At 31.4% G+C, this 27,129-nt stretch overlaps 1 protein-coding gene across 1 annotated transcript in view; it reads left to right on the top strand.

Annotated features, from left to right (window-relative positions):
* Window positions 1-14,438: 14,438 nt before the first annotated feature.
* LOC129004434 (neuroligin-1-like) overlaps window positions 14,439-27,129 on the top strand; it is a 45,416-nt gene continuing 32,725 nt past the window's right edge. Inside the window, exons 1-3 of the mRNA XM_054433019.1 lie at window positions 14,439-14,468; window positions 14,569-14,780; window positions 15,166-15,466. Coding sequence (XP_054288994.1) covers window positions 14,676-14,780; window positions 15,166-15,466 — 406 coding nt within the window. The 5' untranslated portion in view covers window positions 14,439-14,468; window positions 14,569-14,675. The remainder of the gene's footprint in view (window positions 14,469-14,568; window positions 14,781-15,165; window positions 15,467-27,129) is intronic.

Here is a 27,129-nt window from a genome sequence, read left to right as displayed (position 1 = left end):
ATCTCCTACATTTTAAACTTTAAAGTGTAAAAAATAAAAATGTCCTACTACCAAATTACTACACCTAATATACTGCATTTGTATAATGTTTTATTACCAGGAACATGTTTAATTAAGCCTTTTTTAATACTTTTTAATTTACTATAGGAGTTCCAAAGACGCAGCGTTTCTTAAAACCTTGCAAGGAATTTCCTCATCTTTTGGATTATGAAAGAGAAATCAAATGCTGAAAGGGGTTGGCTTAAGTTAAAATCGTTCAATCAATTAATGCCGTTGAACATTACCAGGAAACCACATTTAAATGGAGATTTTATTAAGTAGAAGCGAGGAATACCTGAAATTAAATTTCGTATCGTATTACTATTGATTAGGAATTAATACCCAGTAAGACCACTTGTTTTAATCCTACGACAGTAAACAGATCTCATCTTATAAATATTTGTCCAGCCGTATCATAGATCATAGAAGCCCAAGTTTATTTTTATTATTATAAAGATATACAATATTCATCGTCAGATTATTTTAAAATTGTTTTATGACTTTTTGATTATTAAAATTTTTTGACCAATGTTAGCCTTTACCTGCTAAGCAATGTCCATTTCTTTTTAGTTCAGCTATTTCAAGACACACGCTCTTGTTCCGAGCATGTTCCCTTGTAAATTACCTGAATGTCGTATGATAAAACTGTTATAGTTTATGGTTTGTGATCACGACGGCAAGATAAAAAGTTATAATTGAATTCAACGCCCTCTACACATGCGAGATGCTTATATCGAGCTGATGCTCAGGATTATAGAAGTTGCATGATGAAGTGTTTGCTGAACCTGCTTTTACGGCATAGCTCCACATAAACTAAAAAAAAGTATTGCTGGCTTCTAGTATAAATGGAAGCGTAGCTGAGGGCTATGTTTACATTGGTGTTTACTAATAAAGGATAGGCCAAAAAACCCTGACGGTTTCTGTTTTGTAATTAGTCAGCTGATATACTAGGTAAAGACATCATTGTTGTAGTAAATGATTGCTTATATTATGCCATTTTTAGGTTATATTTGGTGAAAAATCACTTCGTCGAAAGAAAGTTACTATCTAGAGTGGTTTGGCACGGTTTAGAGTCATCGGACTGTACGTTTTTGAGGACGAAAGTGGGAACACCCCCCTGTCACTGTGAACTCGGAACGTTATGTGGAAATACTAAAGGGAATTTTTGGTTCCACAACTGCGAATGCTAGGAGGGATAGACATGACCAACACGTGGTTTTAACAGGACGGCGCAACTTGTCATACAGCCAATTATTCAACGACATTTTACATGAACTCTTTTCTGGCTAAGTGATCTCTTGGTTTGTGATGTGCTATGGTCAGCTCAATCCTCAGACTTAATTTCGTGTGACTGTTGGCAATGGGGATATGTAAAAAGGAAAGTCTTTGTTTTGAAATTTCGAACCATCCCTGAACTGAAGCAGTGTATCCGGGAAGAGATTGCTTCTATTCATCAGACGAAGGTTACTGCAAAAATTCAAAAAAATGTGAAGCCTGCGTTTGTGAGAAGGTCATTACCTAAATAATATAATTTTGCTTAAATGTAAATGGCATAGTATTGTATACAATATAACATTATTTAATCCATAAAATTATATTTTGTTCTTGTGTTACCTAGTATTCAAAACCGTCAGGTTTTTTTGACGCACCCTGTACATTGCAGTACGGTAGGCAACGTACTGCAATAAACATTCCATAGGGAAAACCCATGATCTGTGTATATTCTTAGTCTAACCCCTGGGACTACGGAATAACCCTACGAAATCTGTCTTTACCTTGTGGCGTCAACTTAGCCACATCTGTGATGCCTTTGGTCTATACTTTATTTAATATTTATTATGTAACAGCTGTTGCTAGTTTTGTTAAACATTTAGTTTTGACTATGTTATGATTCAGTACACTTCTTTATTCGTTTGTAAATAAATCATTATTAAATATTCGTTCAAATAGTGGTGAAATTAATTTATACAGATTACACACCCTATAACCTGTTCATTTTTTTAATCGAATTCTATGGTTGGCTTTAGATACTTTTCTACTTAGTTCCTAGGTTAAATAAAAGGGATCTTGACTATTTTTAACATTTATCCCTTATGTATCATCTACGTATTACACTATTATATTATGTAGACACAAAGTTTCTTCTCATAGATGCTATAGCATTCAATAACTTTCTTAGTATTATAAAGAATACTATAAACGATAACTAAATAAAAATTAGGTTAAACAAGAACAAACAAGTATCATTAGTATTTTCGGAAGATGCTAAAGAAGTATCAATAACCAATTAAATTAATTTATTGCAGAAGAGGAATCCTACAAATTTAAAACCTTTTGCTCCTCGGTATTGGAATGTAGTGAGAAATAAGTCTTTGAAAGACGGTAAGCTTCTTATATACCTCGCTAAGATATTATACGTCATTTAGTTCTGAAAAGCTTCTAAAAGAACTCTGCTGCTTTAAAGGATCCGTTCAAATTAAAAATGTCTAAAGTAATTAAACACCTGGGATATTTTAAGTCGTAGAGTTGAACTTGCGATGTTTGCGAGTAAATGTGTATGGCTAAGTAAGGTTAAATGATTAGTTATTAGCTTCATATTAACATTGTTAATCCATGAAATGGTCCTGTGTGGCCAAGGAGTTTTTGAAAATCCTTTTTAATATGAGTATCTATTAAGTTTATGGTGAAAAATAGAAAAAGGAAGGACGTTTTTGCTGTGAATGGGGACTCAATGAGTATGTAGGCTGTATTTTTAACAAAAAGAGTCTCATACCATATTTCATGATATGAATAATCCTAAAGCACTACGTCCTTGTTATTGTTTAAATCATCAAAAATACATAGAGAATAGTAAAATTATGTGTTTTTATGACTGAACAAAAATCAGACACCATGCCTTTAATAGAATGATCGAAAAAAATTCAAAGAAAGTAATGATCATACACTTGTTGACAAAATTACAATTAGTGATACAAATATAGGGGCATCTGTTCTAAAGACTTGACCAACTGAAGAAATAGCTGTGAACTAAATATACACGGTAAAAACTTACACGGTAACATATACTCAATTATTTCATATAATCAGACTATAGTGTATTTATAAAACGTCTTTAGTAACATATAAACCGTACATTACTTTTTGAACATTTTAGTTTGGGGAATATATACTTGGTGTTTTTTTGTCATGTAGCTTGGAGTCAGAAAATTATTTTCGTGAATAGTATATATTGTTTTATATTGAGAGAAAATAAAGGATATGTGATACGATGTACGCCCAACTTGCTTCATAGAGGACATAGGATTCAAACATTTAATAATAACATTTAATTTAATTTAGGAGGCTTTTTGGGGTATGAGTAATCACAATTGAACGTTTACATTAAAATAACCATAACACATAACCAAATACATTTAAAAATGTAAATGATACATCAATTCAGTTTTCATTTCTCACTACACGTATTTGCATTAAGTCTGTGCGAATTCACACCATGCGTTTGGATTAAAGTTTGTGCAAATTCGCCAGTTTGATGCTAGTTTAAATTCTTATCACTTCTGATGGTAATTATAATATTGATTGTTAAAGCGCAGGCGCTTGTATGGTCTGCGCGCCTAGTCAGTTCAGTAGTGGTTGTTGGACGTGCAGCATCGCTTAGGGTGTGCTCAGCTACATAGCAACATAGACGTCACTGTGAGAGTTGTAGGCTACATAGCACACGGTGGATACAGAGGATATAATAATTTGAGGTAAAAAAACCAAGTAGTTCATGTTACACCCTGGTAAAATATTCAAACGATTTTCGGTAATCGTTGAGGAAATTTAGTTGGTTGAAAGTTTCATTAGATGTATGGTGTAGTAAAATATCATGTAATTGATTGTCTTTAAGGTGATAAAAATTGAAATGTTATAGTTGCTTGTATTCTGTGTTGTTTTAAACAGTGCAAGTATTTCCTGTAAATTAGTGTAGATATTTCGATAAATTTAGAGCCTCATAGCAGAGTTTTAAATGTCATCTCACTCGCTCATCTTTGCCAAGTAAAATATTTGGTACTCTAACAAAATTATTTCTACAACGGAACTATTTGTTTGATTGATTAGTCATAATCGAATCTTATTATTTTAAATTTATAGTTTACTTTGGAATATAAACCACAGCATGGATTCTTTTATTTAAAACAATAAAAATAATCTCTTTGTATGAGGCATTTTTTCGAACTTACTTAGCTTCGGATTATTTAAGCTTAAACATTAAATGCAATTTATTAACAAAATCTGTAGGGTGTTGATAATAAATCATTGTCCATACTTCATTTAAATCTGTCAATATTATATATCTTGAAAAGCTTTGTTGTCCAAATCGGTCAATGTACGAATCAAACATACATTCGTTGTTGTCCTTATAATGAGATGTTCATTAAAGCTTATTATGTAAAATGAATTAACACTAATATACCTGTTATTTTAGACGAAAATTGTAAGTAAATTCGTATTACCATAACTTTTATGTCAAACAAATACCGAGTATACTATGTATTCGTTTCTTGAGGAATACGCTATCGATTTTTGGACAAAATACCTACATAATACGAGTTCAATTTTCATAAATTTACATGGAAAACATAGCTCAACGTTGCAAGACTGAGTAAAAGAGGGAAAAGGATGGTCAGAAACATTTAATTTACATTCGCAGTCATAAAGTTACATCGACTTGTCAAAAGTTGGTTCGTTCCTCTTTGTACCTAAAGCCTTTGAGGCATCATTATTTGCAGTTGAAACATTCTGAGCTCTGATCTTTACCTGTGTAGTCTGTAATAAATAACAATTTGTTCGTTTGTGATTTTCCAGTTTTTTCCTTAGTACCAAGTTATTTATTTATTTTTATAAAATAGTAGTAATTGTTTGTGTTTTCAACCTTTTAATGAATCATAGGTTTTGGTACCTAAAGTATTACATCGCATAGCGACAATACTTGCATTTAATTGATTCTTGTAAACTTGATAATTATTGTTAACTATTCGAGTATAAAATTACGAATATTGCTAAACCTATTTTCTATTTGTAGTTTAGATGTCATTAGCCCATTCTGGCCACTTTAACCATTAAAAAGCGCCTACTGACAAAGACATTTGGGAAACAACTTAAAAAATTACGTTAGGAGTAAACAATATCAAACCACAATAAACAAAAATAATGTCAGAGGGTAAAATAATCTTGTTGGTCTCATTTCAAAGAGATGTGTTTTGCCTACATAGCCAAAATCCTTTTAAACCATAAAATCGTGTCATTTATTTATCTTGTAATCAGTTAATTAGTCATAAGACTTCAAATAAAAAAAAATATAAAAAAAATCCTGCCATATCTAACTAAATTCAATTCGAATCTAATTTTTATTTTATAAACGTTATATATACATATAAGTTACTAGGTACTATATAAGTAATGTACATTGAAAAATCCTTTTTACATTATCCATCTGTATAACTTACAAGTATGTGATGATAAAATAAGGAAAATTAATTAATTGTTTTAATTGAGTAAATATTTATTATTTAGAATAATGCCACTAGTTATAAATATTATAAACACAAGTTGTGTTAATAGAAGATAAGCTGACCTTTGTCTTAATTTTTTAACTTAATAAACTAAATATAAATACACATGTAGAACTCAAATAATTATGTTATTAAAATTCAAAGTAACAGAATATATGGTACTATTGATTTTGACTTTGATTTTCATGGTGGCAGTTCATAAAAAGATTAACTGTCTTTGGTCAATAAGGACTATTAACTGTGGTCAATAGGATTGTATCACAATTACATTATTGGAAAGAGATAAACGATTTACAAGTCATCCAAATCAACATATTGATTTCCAATTAATCCCATCGGTTCAAGGATATTATATTAATTCACTTTTTTTTAACAAGATTCATGTTTGTCTGTTAGCATTGACTTTAGATAGTGCGAAGTTTGCGAGAAAGATTCTTTTTAAATGCCATTAGTATATTTGCAGTGTTTAGCTTGCTTACCATCAAAATCAAGTAAAATTCATAAACGAGTCAAAACAATTAAGGGGGAAATACAAAATCTTAACCCTAATGAACTTGTATATATTATGTTTTATATATTATGTAAGGTTTTAATGGGACCTATCACATCCAAGGGTATAATTAATTTCAATCACATGTAAAGAACAGGATGTAAATAATTTTATTTTCATCCAAAGTCATACCTTAGAATATTTTAACTGTATCAAACAAGTTTTTACAAAACATGATTTCACACCAAAAATTAATTACATTACTTCGTTACAATTCCTAACATTCTAAATAGACTTGTTAAAAACATGTTATCAATTAATTTCCCCATCAGATGTAATCCGTTTTAATATCACTATCATTTTAAATTTAAATTTGGCCAGGTAATTTCATATTAAAGCGTAACTGAAAACACAAGACGTTTTCAAAAAACATTACTTAATTGGTTTTTTGCCAATTATAACTTTTTTACATTAAAATGTTTGTAAATTTTTAATATTTGTAAATATACTTTTTAACAAACATAGCTGGCCTTGGTGTATCAGATTCACTTTACTTGTAGAAAAAAATATCAGTTAAAATATTACTTATAGAATCAGTTAGAAATATTAGTTGTAGAAAAAATATAGTTAGTAAGAGTCCACTTTTATTCATACACGTTTCAATAATTCACTTAAATTCTCCCTTTACACGTCCCATCTTTTCACGGCCGCTATTAATTGTCACCACTTCCTGGAGTAAACTTCACTTGTGATTTACATTCAATATATATATATATATATATTGATCAATATATATATATATATATATATATATATATATATATTGAATAAATATATCGTTCACTATTGAGGGCTACTATTATTATTAATAAATGAAATAAATAATTAAACATTTAGTACCTTTTTTTTAGTTATAAAGTTTATTCAATAAATTAATAACTAAAAAAAGGTTCTAAATGTTTAATTATTTATATAATTTATTAATATATATATATATATATATATATATAGAGATATATATATAGATATATACATAGAAACCAATATATATATTGGTTTCTTACGGTCTAGAGTTTCTGACACAAAAATATCTTGTCTTTAAATTACTCTTATTTTGTTATTATTTGCTTTTAACGTGTTACATGATTTATATTGCTAAAATAGCGTTCACTGTTGTTATAATTGGAACATAATTTATTCCTCCTTTAAAATTTAAAGCACAACTGTGTTATATGTAAATAGTATTTAGTTACAAAATATTTCCGTCTTATTAATGTAAATGTAGTATATTTATTTGTCTTGAATTAAACCCAGATAAAATTGGTTTGTAACATCCATACAGAATATTGGGTAAACATATAATGTTGTCAACAAAGTATTAGTACAGACACTGCAACAACGTGATCTAAGCTCTAAAAACCTTGACATCCTAAGGGAGTATATAGTCAATTAATTGCTCTTATGTAATTATTTTATTAATTGTGTATTTTTATATTCAGAAAACTCCATTTTAAGGTAGCTATAACACTAGTAATGAGAATAAATTATTTATACCTGAGATACAGCTTGTATGTATAACACACAGCTTACAAAACTAAAACTCATATTAGGCTACATTTTTTACCTTGTGTAGGTAGTAGCTATTGCTATTTAAACGTGGTACTACAGTACTTTGTTTTTAAAAGCTGGAAGAATACGGAAGTTTTTCCCGATTATACCTGCGAGTATTCTGGGTAAAAGCTGGGGAACTTTTTATTTTGTATATGAATATTACGGTAAAATATATTAGTTTTTTCTTATAAGAATTACGAATATATTTTACCGTAATATTTAGGTTATATTTTTATAGATAACTATTTTATTTTTAAGTCAGTTATTTACAGTGAAATTTTTTAAGTGTACTCATAACTGACTTAATCAATTATTATTAATGAGTTTAATGATAATGATCATGATTATTAAATTATTCCTACGTGAATTAATAATTATAAATGAGCTAATCGGCTTTAAATAATATTTAACTGAAAACTATATATGGGAAAATTAGATGAATATCAGATAAGAAATCAATCGTAAGCAAATGTAAAACTTTGCGTCTAAATATGTTATCAATATTAAAATGTGATTTTCAAAACTATGATAAGATAGCGACTATTTTAGGTTTTGCTTAAATTTTTTCCGATGGACGAATACCATCTAAACTATGGTGAAAACTACTTGTCAAAGTTTCAAATGAGGACTAAGACCAAAAGTATAAGTTACATTGATATTGGTCAACAGACAAGTCTTAGACTGAAGTCGAGTTCCAACTCAAACTTTAGTGAGCAAAGTTTTCTTCTTTGAAGTAGTTTTAACCAGAAACTGAAAAGTCACGTAGAATACAAAGTTCTCCAGTTTTTACTCAGAATACTCGCCGTATAATCAGGAAAAACTTCCATATTCTTCCAGCTTTTTAAAACAAGGACGTATAGCTACCTACACAAGGTAAAGAATTATAGTATGCATTTTATTTTTGTAAGCTGTATCGCAGATATAAATAATTTATTCTCATTACTAGTGTTTTTGCAACCCTAAATGCAGTTTGCTAAATATCAAAACACACAATTTATAAAATAATCACATAAGAGCAATTGGCAATTTTTCTTAGGTGGGCCACGTTGTTGCAGTGTCTTTACTAATACTTTGCTGACAACATTATATGTTTACCCAATAACTGTATTGATGTTACAGATCAATTTTATCTGGGTTTAATTAAAGACAAATAACATACCCATGCTATCTTACATATGCTACCTTTACATTAATATGACAGAAATATTATATAACTAACTAAGTGCTTTTAATTTTGAAGGGAGATGTGTTCCAATTATAACAACATTCAACGCTATTTTAGCAACATAAATCATATGCCATGTAGGCTAACACATTAAAATCAAATAACAAAATAAGAGTAATATAAACACAAGATATTTTGTGTTAAAAACTCTAGACCGTAAGAAACCAATAAATATACTAAATCATAAGTGAAGTTTACTTTTTTTTTAACAAACTAATTGTGATTAAGTATACGTAAAGTTGTTCAAAACATGTAGTTTTATGTGTTGTGAAATTGAAAAGTTGTAATAAACTCATTTAAAGCCTTAACTATAACAATTGGTCATGTTAAATAATTAAACAATGAATAACAAACACAATTAATAAACAAACAAAACAATAACAAATTAAACAATTTATTAAAATAACTAAACAATTAATTGGAGTGGTAGTTAAAATCGCTGCTAAAGAAAATTAATTAGTAAAGTTGTTTTAAGTGTTGTTGATTTCATGTTTGTTTACTTCGATTACAAATTAAATTGTCCGAAAGCACAAAGAACACACTTGTACTGTGTTATTTGATGTATTGTTGTGCTTTCATGTAATTTAATAATACTTACGATGCTGATAAAAAAAGTTATTTAAATTCAATGGTAAATCTTCTTATGTTACTACATTTTAATGATCATGTTAAACTAAACTATCTATTTCGTAGGATTAGTGGAATAAACGAAACATCTGACTAAAACTTAAAATTTACTTTGAGATAATCGTGACCATTGTAAGATCCTTTATGTGTTAAGTAATAAACAATATATGTATTTTTATGCTTCATTAGTAATATTGTATTTTTCTGAAATGTATTTAACTGTTCTATTATGTGTTTTTACTAAACAAAAAAGTGTAATAAATAGCAACCAAAAAAGTAAAAAATACTAAAAGCCTATTCAACACACTTTGATTCTATCTCCCAACCAAAATCCATCCAAGACCAAATTAAATACTGTTTTAACGACAAATATGATCCATTTGAGGGTATCAAGTAGTTTGCACTAATCATCAGTTCTTATTCAACCACAAATCCAAACAAGCAGCACTAAAACAGACGATGATTGTGCACTTTCCTGTACGACAAAAGGCAAAAGTGTTACAGTAAATACTAGTAACAGAGCACAAATAGTGCATTTAATTGATTTGTAACTTTTTTTAAGTAAATGTTACATTGAAAATAGGCGTTTATTATTTGAATTTCAAATCCATAAATTACTTAACCAAATGCAAATACTTGGTGATGCAGAAAATGCAAAGCCGATTAACAAGATATTCATTCGATGTTTTTGAGGTAATCAGCGGTAAACGAAAGAGGATTTTCTCTCACGTGATATAAACAAATATATATTATTATTGTTAGTCAATGTACCACTCGTACATAGGTGTGTACACTTGAGATAGGTTTATAGATATCCATTTGGATGAACAGGTAATATTAGCTAACAATTGAATTATAAGTTAGTTTTTAATGTATGAGGAAAACCCCGGAGCAATTACTTAGAAACATCCCAACATAGCGTGCTGATAACTCAAACACAATTAGACTCGTTGATGTGTACAAAGACACTGTGTCGTTGAAACTCGTCCTGGTGAAGGTTAATGACTGTTACTGTATATTAGCTTGGATTATATCACCAATCAAAGGTAAAAGTAATTTTCCTCCCATCTAAAGATTTCAATTACTAAGGATGTAAAAAATGCCTCAGTAATCACTATGCAAAGGAGATTATGGCACTGATTAATGTCTGTTACTTACACTCAGATTTGACAATGCCACACAGAGTATTCAGAATGTAAGTTACTTCAATACAAAATGTGGTTGCTGGTAATTAAAAAATAGACTCTAGATACCATAGATTTGTGAGTAAAAAAAAATAGACAAATGGTTTTGGCGTTAATGTTTTTTTTTTACTGTCACTTGAACACGAAAATGTGAAACTGGGTACTCAGGATAACATACCAGACTTCTAGGATTCAACTGTTCAGAAAAGGTAAGGTTTTTGTCCTAGGACGCTAGGCACGAGTCCGGGATTGTTTTTCACATTACTTCAGGCTAGACCTAGGGGTTGCGGCATTACCACTTAGATAAAATCCATTGGTGATTTGGCAGGATTTGAACCCGGGACCTTAGGCACCAAAGTCCCGCGCTCTAACCGCTAGACCAGTTCGCTCCCCCAAAAAAGGTAGGGTAGAGACACAATGAAACTGGCCATTGTGTGAGTTAATGACTAATACTCAGATATAACAATATCACACAGTATCTCAAATTGAAATTATTCATAAGCTCAATATTGGACAGATAATAATGCAAATACTGTACAGAGAACATGAAACTTTGGGGACCCAGAGACACTGAAACTCACCCTGGTTCAAGTCAACGTCTGTTAGTTTGAGCCATTAGTGACGTCACAATTCCCACATGACGTAGACACATGACAAAGCCTGACGTGTGGTAATACGTTATATCTAACGTTGTAATAATCCCCCGTGCAATATACGATATTGAGATCTTTATGTGGTGGGCTTAAGTTATATTGGTTAAATACTAAAACTTTAAATACAACCTTAAAAAACTCATTTTTTAGGTACTGATTCCTGCTGATAAATATAGATTTTTTATGTAAATGAAAGTTAAATATACTGTTTCTTAATGAGTGCGTTTAAAAAAATATTTACTTTATAATAATTACTTATCATTGACTGCACAGTACTAATTAACTTTTAATATTAAATATAACTACTTCTAACTATGAATTAAAATATTATCCATGTGTATATTTGATTTCTTTTCTCATTAAAATTGTTGATTAGTAAACATTTAATTACTATAGTCCTGTATGTAAATATTATTTGAGAGTTAAAATAGTTGTGGTATGGAAATAAAATGCAAATATATTCCTACATAAATAATGTCTGTATATGTTTTATAGTAAAGGATCATATTAATATTGAGTATACAATTGTCCGTCAATATGATAACGTTATTTGTGTAAGAATATATTCACTGTAAATGGTTATGATGACTTCAACTACATTAACTATTACTTTCAAAATTATTAATTTTTTCTTAACCACTGAAACATTACTGTGTAAAAGAGGGGGTTTTAATAGGATTTTAGAGAAGTTCTAGTTAGTAGCGTAGGGACGTATAGTGGTAAAACTTATCTTTTTGAAAGGATACTGTACTTTTTGATTTGAAAATGAGAACTCTAATCAGACTGCTACCCATCCAATTACAGTCCAAATGTTCAATGACTTCTGGATCCAGCCTGAATAGTGCTTTGGATTTTCACGTTAAAAATTCTACTTCACAACTCAACTGAAGAACCTATAACACTCCTTCAGCATTATCGAAGTTCTAATGATCTATTAGAACACAACTATCCAATTAGGATCTATGAAAGTAATTTTTGTTTCAAATACGTTTATTCGGTAAAAACTTTTTAAAAAGCTTAGTTTGTATCAGTTAAGTTTTGAAATCAAGTTGTGGATGGATGGACGTTGAATACTGAACCAAATCCGTATGCACGCTTTGTTTACAAATGTTCGGCAGCCATTGCTCACTGAATGTAGCAGATATACACATACATTCGTTTGTTGAACAGAGTAGCGTTTGCAATTATAAATACATGACATTTACATAGACTGATACTAACTGGATTTCATGGTTAATGGTAAAATATAACACTTCTAGAAAGGTTGTAATAAACGAACGCATAATCCTATTAGTGGGCAATGAAATCATGATATCGAAATTGTCCTTAGTTTTACATACGTGTAAAAAGCTGATAATCAGTTTAATTAAACTACAAAAACAAAAACTGTACAAATAGGCTAATTTTTTTTGTATTTACTTAAAACGAATCAATATGAAACTATTTTAACCGCACTTAAAGAGCGCATGTTATTTCTATACTGTGTTCTTGTAAACATTTGCACCTTGCAAATATTGATATTCATACCCCTACCTATAAAGTGGTGATCATTCAAAAAGTAGTAACCAATGAACATCTTTTATTTTAACAAATAAATTTTATAATTACTGCATTTGGAATTGAATATCTAAACTATTCTGTAGTTAAAGGTGTTATTTTTTTATTTTGAAGTACTCTAAAACTAATGTGGATTAGTTCAATCAAACGATCATATTTAAACATTTGAATCACCCAAAAAAACGTCATTCAATAATGTCATGGAAATGGAATCATAAAAAAATTTCACTACAATATATTTTGTCAAAGACCTTCGCAATAACCTGGAAAATTTAATGGATTCATTCCATGGCAGAGACGTTTGATCTTATTTTATTGGCGTGATAATGAAACTTTAATAGCAACAAAATTGCGTTTTCTTTAAAAGAACACTTCAAAAAATATTAAATGTACAAGCTGGAAGAAATATATTTTTGAGTCTGTGCAAATAGTGTGTTTTAGTGGTAATAAAATTAGTCACATAAATAACCATTTCACAAGTATATTTATTTTGGTATGTAGTCGTAAATGGGAGCATTTTATAAATCTTTGAAGATTTAGAAATGTTTATTGTAATCCATTAGGCCTACATTATGACAACCATATATAAAAAAATAATTTATTTTCTCTCAAATCTCCCGTATTCAGACGTCACATATTATAAACGAATAAGGATAATCAAGTGACCAGAGTTTTATATAAAAAAAATATTAAATTTATAGACAATATTGTGTGAATGTAGTTATACAACACTACTATAGTGTAAATGAGGTACATAAGTTAAGCTGTGTTGTGGTGTTCAGATCACCACTATGGGTGTTCAGCGTGAGGTACAGTCCTAGACACAAGTATAGTGACGATGTGTGATGAAGTACATCCGTTAAGCTGTGCTATAATTTGCTGATAACCTCTATGAGTGTCCAGCGTGAGCTTCAGTCCTAGACACAAGTATACTGACGATGTCCAATGAGGTACATCCGTTAAGCTGTGCTGTAATTTCCAGATCACTTCTACGAGTGTCCAGCGTGTGGTACAGTCCTAGACACAATTATAGTGACGATGTGTAAGAAGGTTTATCAGTTAAGCTGTGTTGTAATCTTCAGTTCACCTCTTTGAGTGTCCACCTTCACCTTGACGTACAGTGCTAGACACACGTATAGTGTCGATGTGCGAGGAGGTACATAAGTTAAGCTGTGTTGTAATTTCCAGATCACTTCTATGAGTGTCCAGCGTGAGGTACAGTGCTAGACACCAGTATAGTGACGATGTGTAAGAAGGTTTATCAGTTAAGCTGTGTTGTAATCTTCAGTTCACCTCTTTGAGTGTCCACCTTCACCTTGACGTACAGTCCTAGACACAGGTATAATGTCGATGTGCGAGGAGGTACATAAGTTAAGCTGTGTTGTAATTTTCAGATCACTTCTATGAGTGTCCAGCGTGAGGTACAGTGCTAGACACAATTATAGTGACGATGTGTAAGAAGGTTTATCAGTTAAGCTGTGTTGTAATCTTCAGTTCACCTCTTTGAGTGTCCACCTTCACCTTGACGTACAGTCCTAGACACACGTATAGTGTCGATGTGCGAGGAGGTACATAAGTTAAGCTGTGTTGTAATTTCCAGATCACTTCTATGAGTGTCCAGCGTGAGGTACAGTGCTAGACACCAGTATAGTGACGATGTGAAAGGAGGTGATGATGGGTGAGTGAAGGGATGCATTGCTCGCCCGCGGGGCGCTATGGCTCGGCCTGCTGAGGATGTGGCGATGTTTGCTGGGGGTGCTCCTCTTCATCCCTGGCGTCTATCCTGGCCCCCGGTACAGCTCCAGGATTGTCGAGACGGAGAGCGGTCAGATAAGAGGGGTGGGTTGTCCTCATTCATTCATCTTGCGATTTATCCATTTTTTGGAGTAATGTAGCCTACCATATACTGAATTCTTTTATAAAAAAAAAAACAATTTCCTCCTCTTTTTCAATCACAATTTGGTTCGTGACTAGTTTATTCACTGTAATTTAAGTATTAATCTAAATCGTTGGATGGAATACTCATAAAAAATTATCTAAGTAAATATCAGTTTTAGTAGTGCATGTAAAAAAAATGACAATACGTTTTATAGTGTCTCTTTTAGCAAACCTTTTTTAAATACATTTAGTGAAGACAATATTCAAAAGCACTCCTTTTTTATTTTAACAATTTGAATGTAATATTTTTCAAAAATATATCTTCTACTGCCAACATTTTGTTTAGATCATCCGCGAACTACCCGTGGAGCCAGTGGAGTACTTCCTAGGAGTGCCGTACGCCGCGCCACCTGTAGGGGAGCGTCGTCTGAGGCCGCCACGTCCACCACTGGCCTGGAGCGGCACTCGGCTAGCGGACACCCCTGCTCCCTTCTGTCCACAACCCCCGCCACTTCGTGGCCTCAACACCACGGCAGCGCTGCAGCTCATGCCCAAGGACCGTTATCTGCTGCTGAGCAGACTACAGGAGACACTGGCAGACCAGAGCGAGGACTGTCTTACTCTCAATATCTACGTCCCAGCCAGCGGTAAATAAACTGACCATAAAAAATATTTTTGTCCTTGGACGCTAGGCACGAGCATGGGATTGTTTTTCACATTACTTCAGGCTAGACCTAGGGGTTGTTGCAATATCACTTCGATAAGATCCATTGGTGATTTGGCGGGATTTGAACCCAGGACCTCAGGGACTGAAGTCCCGCGCTCTAACCACTAGAAGAGCAGTTCGCTACCCCACCACCAACTGACCATGTATCTGACCATAGAAGCGTATTCAAATTGAAACCAATTTTGTAGGCCTGCCTGTAATTATTATAGCGTATTGCTATGTCTTTGAATTAAATGTTGTATAAATAATAGACTGTTTTAACTGATCCATTTGTATGTGATAAGGTCAGTTCTAATTTAATCAGAACAATTAAGGCTAAAATAAAAAATAGAACACGGTCTTCAATAAAAAATTTTTTGCAAATTTTTTATGATGCTAAGAATCAAATTGGCTTTGTTTAACGCTCTATTTTTAGTGAGTAGATATTGTAGGTTCCTGGTCACTGCCACAATTTTTTATCAATACAGTTTACCCCCGGCTCACCCCTTGCTTTGGATAAGTTCCACGCACAGGTCCTAAAGCCTATTTGGACTGGAAAATGCAAGGTTAAAAGAGGTCGGCAACTTGTTAAAAAAGGGAAAAAGTAAGTTAAACATGTAGAAGTTAAATGAAAAATAATACATTAAATTACTACATATTGGATGTTTTATTAACTTTGGGCACACTTGACTTAAACTTTGGGCACACATTAACTATTGGATCGTTAGTCTACAAGTTAACAAGGAATAATTATATTATACGTCTAGATAAATAATTGTAAATTGTTTTGGGATGGAGACTTTTTTAAACCTTCCATTCGTATGTAAGTTGTGTTTCAATTTTCATCACAAATTATATCATGAATAGATTTTGAAACAGCGGAATTGAATGATAATTAGATTTAGATTAGTATGCAACGCACATAGCCAAGTGAATACACACGTGACATATGGTAATGCATATTAAACCAGGTTACAGGCTTTGCGATTGTTTGTAAGTAACTATTAAAAACTAATATTGTTTATGGTTAACTATAAAATGTATTGTCAAAGTCTTATTGAAACTAATATAAGATATTTTTATTATTTTGACACCTATTAATTTGCGAGAAACATTTATAGCTCTAGAAACAGTGAAACTAGACTGTCGGCCTTAGTCACTAATAAGACTACAAGATCGTGCCACTCATCCTACACTCGTCCCCATTAATTCTTGGCTTAAAATACCTACTTTCATATGGTCGCTATTTCACTATAAAGTATTAAGTATCAAAGTATATAACCAAACAATAACACAAAAAACAAGGAATAACTATATTCCCATTACTTTATTGTATGCTAGGAGTGTATAATAATCATATAGCTCAGTAAACACAAATACCGTTTCTTCTGGACGTAAGAATTGAACGTTAGAACATCAAATACATTGCCTCGTATAGTAAAATAACCCCATGTGGTTTGCAGTCTTAACATATCAAAATTCCAACATAAACTACTTTTATGTACAATGACTTTAAGGATCCCTATTTAGTCACTTGTTACTTAAATACGGCATCAGATCATGCTTCTTAAAAAGTAGTAAAACTTTAATTCAATATTTGCTTCCTCTTACTTTACAGGACATGTCAAACAATAGGAGTGAAACTATGTAGTCCTACCTTTTCTAGGAAAGATTCAAATATTTGGATTTAAAAGCACAAAGGGTTAAATCTAGGTAATCCTGAATAATTTAATAATTTATTCGCATGCTTAAGCTTCCTGAACTGTTAATCGAATATTTAACCAGGATAAAGTATTTTATTTAATCCAAAGTCTTTATGCCACTAAACCAATGTGTTTTTAAACAATATCATTCCATCATCATGTTCATGTTTTGTTACCAAACCATAATAAATTGTATCTCGGTGTCAATGAGTTTAAATGGTCCTCAAGAGCGCCAATTCCAAATGTACCATATTTTTTTAAATGTATCATTTTGTAGTATATAATTATTTAATTTCTTGCTCAATGGACTAAAAAGTTTGAATCCTCTGAGCTGTATGTAAGTTGAATGTGGTACGCTTTTGGCTCAACTATTCACAAGCAAGTAGAGGCAATATGGCAAAGAGACATCACTTCCGGCATTTTTTGGCCCATTTTTAGAGGGTATGGAGACGTTTATAGGGGCACTGGAGACGTTTTAGAGGCTATATGTTGGCATTTTTGCATTTTTTTACGAGAAAAATTGAGGATCATTTTTTGGCCACCAAAACCAAAAATCCTGATCTTTGCCTAAATATCCCTATATAATTGTCAAACCTTATTTCTTACTTATTCCCCATAAATATATTCGATATTAAGCTAAAAAAGCTATTTCTTACATTTATTGACCCTTACAAGTGTAAATGTAGAGTAGTGGCGAACCCACAATATGACCTCACTTCCGGCATTTTTTGGCCCAGAACTTTTAAAATTTTCGGCGAAAAAAATGTCCGAAGCCCCAGGAGCTTTTTTTGGCCACTTTTCTTAAGGACCCAGCTCTCGACCTATACACCTATATATAAATTTTTTACTTTTTTAATACTGAAAAACACGTCTGGAAATGGTGAGCTTTTTTTGACCACTTTTTTAAAAATCCAGCTCTCGACCAATACAAGCCTATATGAATGATCAATACCATTGTATAACTTCATTACTATTTCAAATCCACATGCATTCACAGGTATATTCTCAAAATCATCAACTTGACAGTGCGAGGTTTGTACGCGAACTCGTGCGCGCTCCGGCTCACGGCGTGCTCCCTTGGACATCCTTAGTGGAAATCCATGAGTTCTGGCTACTTGGAAACCCAAGCCATTTGACATACAACGAATCACCCTTTCTCCTAATTATCTTCTCTACCAAATACATGTCCTTATACTTGGTCTTTAACAACTCCTCTGTATAGAAGCCTCCTCTGATTATATTGCCATTTTCATCTTTCAAGATATATGTTACAGGCTTTGTATTCTTAACTTCTGCTATTGTAAATAGTTCCCCTGTCCAATTTGGAGTATAACCTTTACTAAAAACATGTTTATACTTGGAAATCCTTACGCTATCACCTACCTTATATCTTGGTTTTTTAACTTGCACTACTTTAGAAGTCAACCTCTCATGCACATATTTACTATTCTTAACATTCACTTGGTTAGGCTTCATTCCTATAGATCTATGCACCTTATTATTATATTTTCGAATTAACTTTGGAAGTAAATCCAACCATTTATAACTTCCCTGAGCACTAAATTCCCTATATAACCAATTCTTTAAAGTTCTCTGAAACCTCTCCACAATTGCAGCCTTAGTTGTAGAAAACGTGTGATAGTGATTAATATTTAATTTTTTCATTAGTTTGCTAAAATATTGATTAAAAAATTCTTTTCCATTGTCAGATTGAATGTTTTTAACCCCCTTTGGTAGAATGGTTTTAATGGCTTCTGTAACCACCAACCCTGTCTTATTCTTTAGTGGAGCAGCATAAGCTTTTTTAGAAAATGTATCTATTAAAGTTAAAATATATTTATTGCCAGAATTCTCTCTAGCATAGTTTTGCATATCAATTAAATCTATTTGTACAGTTTCGTTTATACCTAATACTTTAAAAGACCTTCTAATGAAATTCTTTCTTGCAGGCTTATGAAGTTCGTATGCAATTTCATTCATTTTTTATAACATCACTCTTTCCTTGTACTGTAAATATATTACCATTAGCCCCAATCAATAGATTATCTTCCATTCTTTTAAATACATAGTTTTCTGGTATATATGGTCTATTATCTATATACTTAAATCCACTCAAAGATGTAGGGTCGGCAACTAATAAATCAGGATTGTATTCCATCAAATTAAATTTTCTTCCTGCATATACAAATTTTGATCCATCATAATACATAGCTTGTGACATTAAACAAATATCATCTAAATATTCCCCCATTGGCAGATTTCTTATATATTGTTTTTTGGCATCCCAACATTTTTCTTTTTTATCAAAAGTTATAGTCTGTTCTTTTGTAACACAATCAGTGTCATCAACGGCAGGTTTAACACGTACTAACCTTTTATTATTAAAATCCCAATAGCCTGCTTCCATTTTTGGAACTTGTGAAACATTCACAGCATCCTTACTATCTGTACCTTCTATCAAATTGCTAAGTTTCTGTTTCTTAGCATTCCAAACACCATTCTCTGATTCTAAAAATTCATAATTATTATCGTCTTGTACAAATTTACCATTTTCTTTTCGTATTAAAGTCTGTTGTAAAGTGGGCACATCATCTAAACTTTCACCCTTTTCCACATTAGTAATTTTCAGTTTCTTAGCATTCCAAACACCATTTTCTGATTCTAAAAATTCAAAATTATTATTGTCTTGTACAAATTTGCCATCTTTACGTATTAAAGTCTGTTGTAAAGTGGGCACATCATCTAAACTTTCACCCTTTTCCACATTAGTAATTTTCTGTTTTTTAGCATTCCAATTTTTATTCTTAGATTCTAAAAACTCATATTTAGTTTTACCTTGTAAAAATACATCACCTTTTCTAGTTAATGTCTGACCCAAAGTTGATACATCATCTACAAACTCCCCATCTTTAACATTACCAATTTTACGGTTTAAACAATTCCAACTATCGTCTTGTAAATTTAAAGTAGGTTCATTACTAGCCCTGGGTTCTGCAGGCTTATTATATGGATTATATAAACGATAAAATTTATCTATAAACATATTTTTATTTAATAAATAATTCCACTTTCTCTCAATTCCTCAATAATAGAATCTATTTCATTATCCACTCCTGAGTTACCGGCTTGGCGACTTAGCCAAAGAAGTCTTAACCTATCAATAAGCTCATTAGGATCATCCCAATAAATATAGTCTATTTTATTACCAGTCACTTGTCTCAAACCTTCACCAACAGATTTAAAAAGAGGTTTAATTATATTAAGATATTTAGTATGTCTATTACTTGAAATTGGTGCACCATCTTTGTAACTCTTTAAATGTCCATTTGTAGTTTCCAAAATCTCTTTATAATTTTGCAAATCAGCCTGAGTATAATCCTCAGGTTCTTTTAAAGTTAACAACTGCCACAAACCTTTTGTCCCCTTGTAGGTTTTATTTGCAACTGTAACATCATCATTGGCAATATCAACTTCCTTATTTCCAATAAAAAATTTATTTGCTTCTCGTCTAATACCATATGTAGTGTCTGTCATACTACTTTTACTGAGGTAATTTCCTAAATAGTCTGATGCTAAAAGACCAAAATCTAATTTCTGTGGAGTGGATTGCTGTAATGGTTGTAATGGTTGTAATCTTGGTATCATTGATATTCTAGACGGAGTCATTGGGAGTATCTCCATTCGAGGACTCTCTGTTTTGCCAATAGATGTGATTTTCTTTAATTCTTGTAATGGCTCTATTAAAGGTTGGAATGTTTGGAACCTCTCTTCAGCCTCTAGAAACTTGCCACGTTTTAAAGCTCTATATTTCTCTCGTATTTGATTTGCAGAGTCAACCAATTCTTGTTGAATGTTTTTCATCTTTTATTTACATTTTATTTATCTCATTTGACAAAGGATTGTACTCAAACACTTTATCATGTATTATCAAACAATATGCAGATGTATTTGCTGGCACATTTTCTGCAGTTTCAATCTCTAATTTAATATCAACAATTCCTTCCTTCACGGTTTCATTCTGTCTAGAACAGTCTATTACAATTAGTGGATATTTCTTCATAAACTCAGCCCTACTAATCATAGGATCTGGGATAGTATTATAGTAAGTCTCTCTAAACCTCATAAACATCTCATAAGCTTTAGAGACATCTCCATTTTCAAAGTCGAGATTTAAATCACTATAAGGATAATATTCAGAGTTTAAAAATACTTTGAGATTTTTTAATTTACAGTGATCAAATTCATCAGTTCTTTTTCGTGCACTATTATCCCTAGCTGTTTGGAAACCAAATATAATATATCTTGGCTTCTCCAAACTTGAAGATGTCTTTACTGACCATGTATGTCTTGTGGTATTGGGATATGATGGAAGTTCATGCAACTCTAAGCTTCTAAATGCAATTTGCAAATTTTTATTTTGCAATAACATCTTTTGTAATTGTAACTTCTCTCCATCTGATGGTATTACATGTGGCATAACCCATTGAATTGAGTTAAGTGTAATTTTGGGAATCATATCAGCAGTGCCACTGGCTGGAGCACTAGTGGTTGTTAATATACAATTCAAATCATTTTTGGATCTTTTCAATACCAATTCTTGTTTGACATTTACTAATACCTTATTAAAATCCTCAAACACACCCATTAATAACTCTAATGGTAAACATGTACTAAACTTGCCACCTTTATGGAACTCTTTTAAATTCGTGTCAGAATCAAATGCTACATTTGTCAATTTAGTTGTTTTATTGTAAGAGCTCAATATTTTCATAAGACTAGAAATTCCTGGGTTTCTTACAATGTCTATTTCTTTACCTGCAACTTCGTATCTAATTTCATCAAATAAGAATGCAAATGCATTATTTATAAAATGACCTTTATCATGATTTTCAATTTCTCCTTTAATATACAGATAACTCCTACATGGGAGAGTTAGCAAATCTTGATTATTAATACATATTCGAATTTCATCAGAATTATTTATTGCTAAAGTGTTGTGGGGAACATAGGAGTGATTTGTAATTTTAACCACACTATCGTCGAATTGGGATTTCCCTGTAACGTCTAGAAAATCTTCCATTTTTATTAATAGAAAATTTTAACTTTAGTCCTATTGATTTTAGGAACCTAGCATTTTGTACACTTATAGATAAATTTTTATAAATTCTCATATCTTTTTTATATGACAAGTAATTGTAGTTTCTTCTCCGTTAAAGTCAATTGCCTTGTCATGTTGATCGGCAAATGTAATACTGACAACATCTAAACTTCTCTTATTTACAGGAAAATATATAATATTTCTTGGAACTTCAATAATTTTGTAGCCAGGAGGAGCTTCTGGATAAAAGCTATGTATGGTGTGTGATTTGTTGCCATTTAAATAGGACCCGTTTGCAATATTACATTTTACTCTAATCACATTTACATTATTAATGTTTATTTTATTTGTAGATTCAAACTGAACACCAGGAGTAGAAACACCTTTAAATCCTAATAAAATAGACCCTAAACATGGTTTTGTAAAATCAAACACGTGGCTAGAAAGTAATGTCGCTTTCATAGTTTTATTATTAGCTGTAAGGAAAAAGTCTGGGATTTGCTTTTGAATTTCCTTTGCAAGCTCAACCACCTCATATGTTCCTTCAGAAATTTCTATTGTAACTGGAGCATTGTGGTCATAATAGAAAACATCATCACCTTCTCTAATGGTTAATTTGTTGCCTTTAAGTTGGTTTAATTTTGGAATAAGCCCTTTAAATAAAAGTTTGGATTTAGTATTAATTAATGCTTCTCCATTTTTATCTACTATAACTTTAAGTTTTCCATTTAATAACTGGTTTAAATCATCAACTGAGATCTCTCCTTTTGGTAATGTCATTTTCTCTACTTTGTAATATGTTAAAGTATTTAGTGGTTTTTTAACATTAAATATGGAATTATAACTTTGAAAATCTACTAATCCAATTAAATAATCATCATTTAATTCTATGGGAGGAAAGAACACTGACTTTAGCTCTGGCTCTGTACCCGAAAATGTTATAGTAAATGAATCCATTTTTATAAAGAAATATTTTTTATGAATGATAAACATAAAATTCCACAAATAGAACTATTTAAATCTTGTATTTGATCGGTTGTATAGTAGATTTTATATCCCTCAAAATATTTAATTACTTCTTTTGGAGGTTGGATTCCAAATGGGTCAAAATAAATTACAATATCTTTATTTTTACGATATGCTGTCCAATGTGTGCCAGATGAGCTATCTAAATTAACTATTCCGCACTCTTTTACTCTTGGTGTTAGATTTTTTAGCTCGCTTTTTAGGTACACTCCCCTGAAGTGAGGCACGTCTTTTGCAGCCTCTAACAGCTGGTAGTTGTCCATCTTTTTTATTAAATTTTAATCCCATTCCCATTTTTGCTTTTGCCTTCATCAAATTTGTCACGGCATACGCAGCAGCTTTTTCAGCGAGATTTGCATCATTGGCCGTAACTCTAGTCCAAGCTAAGTCTGCTAATCTCATGTCTGCTTTGTTCCGAGCAGCGGTATCGGGATTATTCATGTAGAATATGTCATGCTCTTTACAATAAGAGTCTAGTTTATTTTTTGGAGGTACATTTTTAGCTAAATTCTCACGTACATTCGTTCCAGGTCCACAGTACCGATATGATGGTATGTGAAGTGGGAATGGAAGGTTATTTATAAGAGTATTCAATAACCCTCGACCCCTGTAAGGCTTTAGGAATAAACCTTTGCCCTTTTTACATGTTTTCTTATTGACATTTTTTACCATTTTTATTATATAAAAAATGTCTTTTATTCAACAAAAACACAAATTTAAAATAGTACATACTAAGGAAAATATACCAAAGAAGTTGGGTCTATTTCCTACCAATATTCGATGTGTTATTTGTGGTCCGAGTGGAAGTGGGAAGACGGTTGTAATTTATAACTTAATTGTAAGAAAGGAAGGATTAAAATTTACAAACTTATATTTAATATCTAAATCTTTAGAACAAGAAAAATATAAAAAAATAATTGACATATTTAGTTTGTGTGATGAAGTGAAATTACACACGTTTACTGACTGTGAAATCACACCAAATGATGTAAAATCACAGTCAGTTGTTGTATTTGATGACATAAATAGTCCAAATATTACACAATTTTTCTCAATGGGTCGACATAAAAATATTAACTGTTTTTACTTGTGTCAATCTTACAGCAAAGTACACAAACATTTACGTGATAATGTAAATTTCCTAATATTATTCAAACAAGATGATTTAAATTTAAAACATGTATATCACAATCATGTTGGTAATGACTTTTCATTTGACCAATTTAAAAATCTCTGTCACCAATGTTGGGATAAAACTAAATATGGCTTTTTCGTAATAGACAAAGAAAGGTCAAAGAATAATGGCAAATATAGATTTATGTTTGACCAATTCTATCAAGAGGATGGTAAGGGTAAATAAATGAAAGACTGGAGTTTTTTTAACATTTGTATTTATTTTGCAACATTAAATATATCTACATACATTTGAACATAACTATGTTTGATCAATTTTATAATGACCAAGCGCAAGAGTATTGATGCCATCTTCCAGAATAAACCTCTTGTCATCGTCAAAGGATAGTACTTTCTTGTTCATGGTCAAGGTTTGAAGATGATGATTTGTAGATTTAATTCTTGTCACATTCTCATAGTAATCTTGCCCAGTTGCAAGACAGTTCAAATAATGTTGATGTCTAAGGAGATGTTTAACTGTAGCACCATCAGCTCCTTTAGCTTTCTTCACCTCTAAAGCTTGCTTGTCTTCTTCATATAACCATTTTAGAGGAATATAAGAATATAACTTTGGTCTTAAACCACAATATTCATACATAATATGACCATCTAATTCGTCTTTAAACTTGCCAGTGACTTTTTTATTTTTATCAGAGTATAAGAAATGGTCTTTACTATATCCAGAGGTATCAAAATAGTGCAAATCACATTCTATTTCCTTGTAAAAGTCCTCTGTAACTATAGAATACATTAAAGAATCTGTATCTGTCATAAGAAATCTTTTATTCTTAAATTTTGACATATAATTATAGTGGAAATCATACATTATTACTTTACTGATATCCAAAATTGTCATTCCTAAATATATAGGTTTATTAAACTTTACAACTAATTTATTTAAATGTATAGCATGTAAATTGTTATCGAACTTTTTGCTACAGTCAAACCTTGGATTAGTGACATATTTTGTTAATAGTGACTCATCCTTGAGATATATGTCACGAAACTTTCGTTGATTCATAATTGTTCGACCAAAGAGACTATTATTTAACAATTTGTAAAAGTCTTTTTCGAAATCAGTTTTAGCACATTTGCGTTTTTCAATATTAAAATTAATATAGGGCGCAAGCCATTTAGACTGTCTAAATTTTAAAATTCTATGGTATTTTGTAACAATCAAACCCAATTCCTCATATTTTTGTAATGCTTTATAATGTAAAATATATTTAGTTTTGTCATTTAAATTTGGTATTAATTTGCCATTCATTTTCTCAGGTGCTAATGGATAGTCATTATGTAAATCATGTAAGCTTTTATCATATTTTAAATCAACTTCTAAAATGTATCCAAACTCATCATTTTGATTGTATTTGTAGTCTATCTCATTAGTCCAACGGAATCCATCCACAGGCAGTGGCTCGCACATTGCTGTAGAGTATAGTGAGTTACAGTCTAAATATATTAAATAGACACTCTCTTGATTGGGATCATAGTGTTCACCCATATATCTATTATTTGCTTTAGCGTAACGTGTAGAAATCATACTGACTCCTCCTCTAATTGCACTTTCTATGAACAAATGCATGTCAATATCTTGAAATAATTGTAATTTTATACCAGTCATTCTAAGACAGGCCTCCCATGTAAGTCCAGGAAGTGAATACATATGTACGGGGTCAAGTTTGTAATCTTTTAAGCACAGGTCTCTAAAAGTCTCAAAGACATCAGCCAGTAGCAATACATCTGTTTTAAGATATAAATCATGATATTCTTGTAAATTATTTATATTAAAATGTGTCCATACATTTTTAGCATGTTCATATTCATTGGGAGAGATATGTTCTTTAGTTAGAGTACTATAAAATCTCTCAATTGGGGGTAGAGACTCTGCAAACTTATCTGGTCCCGTCATATATTCATAGGGAAATACACCTTTACGTTGTAGTAGTGGATTTTGTATGAATCTAAATGTGTTTAAATTGGAAGCCAATTTATATAATGGAAGGGACAGAAAGTTGTATGAATCTAAAAATACTAAATCATCTACAGAGAATGATATATATTTTTCCATATCTTTAGCTATGCAATTTAATTTATGATTAAACTTTCCCAAGTGTTGCATTATTAAATGTCCATCATAATTTTTCAAGTTATGGAAGAATACTGGTATTTTCTTTGTTACTTTATAGTTTAAATTACAATCATTGTGGGCAGCTCCACGGTATTGCCCAGAGGAATGGCAATGATCTCTCACCCTATCAAAATATAGGGGTTTTTCACAAATATGACAATGCGTTGAGTTTTTAAAAGATACCTCTTGCTCAGGAGTCATTACTAGGGGAATGTATATTGACATTTGACGTTTAATGAAGTCATAAGTCTCAAACAACCTTTTGAAAAACACATCCATAACATTTGCACCACTATATAACTCTTCAGAAATAATCTTAGAATCTCTCACAACAACAAATGCAAATCCAGATGGAGTATGCTTGTTAGAGTTTATAAAGCATTCAAAATCTGCATAAATCACAAATGGGGCTTTAAGTTGATATTTATAGTTTTTAAATTGTAATGTATCTTGTTTAGACATTTCCACTCGTT

This window comes from Macrosteles quadrilineatus, unplaced genomic scaffold (genome assembly GCF_028750875.1).
Source record: "Macrosteles quadrilineatus isolate MER2022 unplaced genomic scaffold, UCM_ALF_1.0 Scaffold_9__3_contigs__length_116548681, whole genome shotgun sequence".
Taxonomy (NCBI): Eukaryota; Metazoa; Arthropoda; class Insecta; order Hemiptera; family Cicadellidae; genus Macrosteles; species Macrosteles quadrilineatus.
Note: the sequence above shows the minus strand (reverse complement) of the source record. Positions and strands in the feature narration are given on the sequence as shown.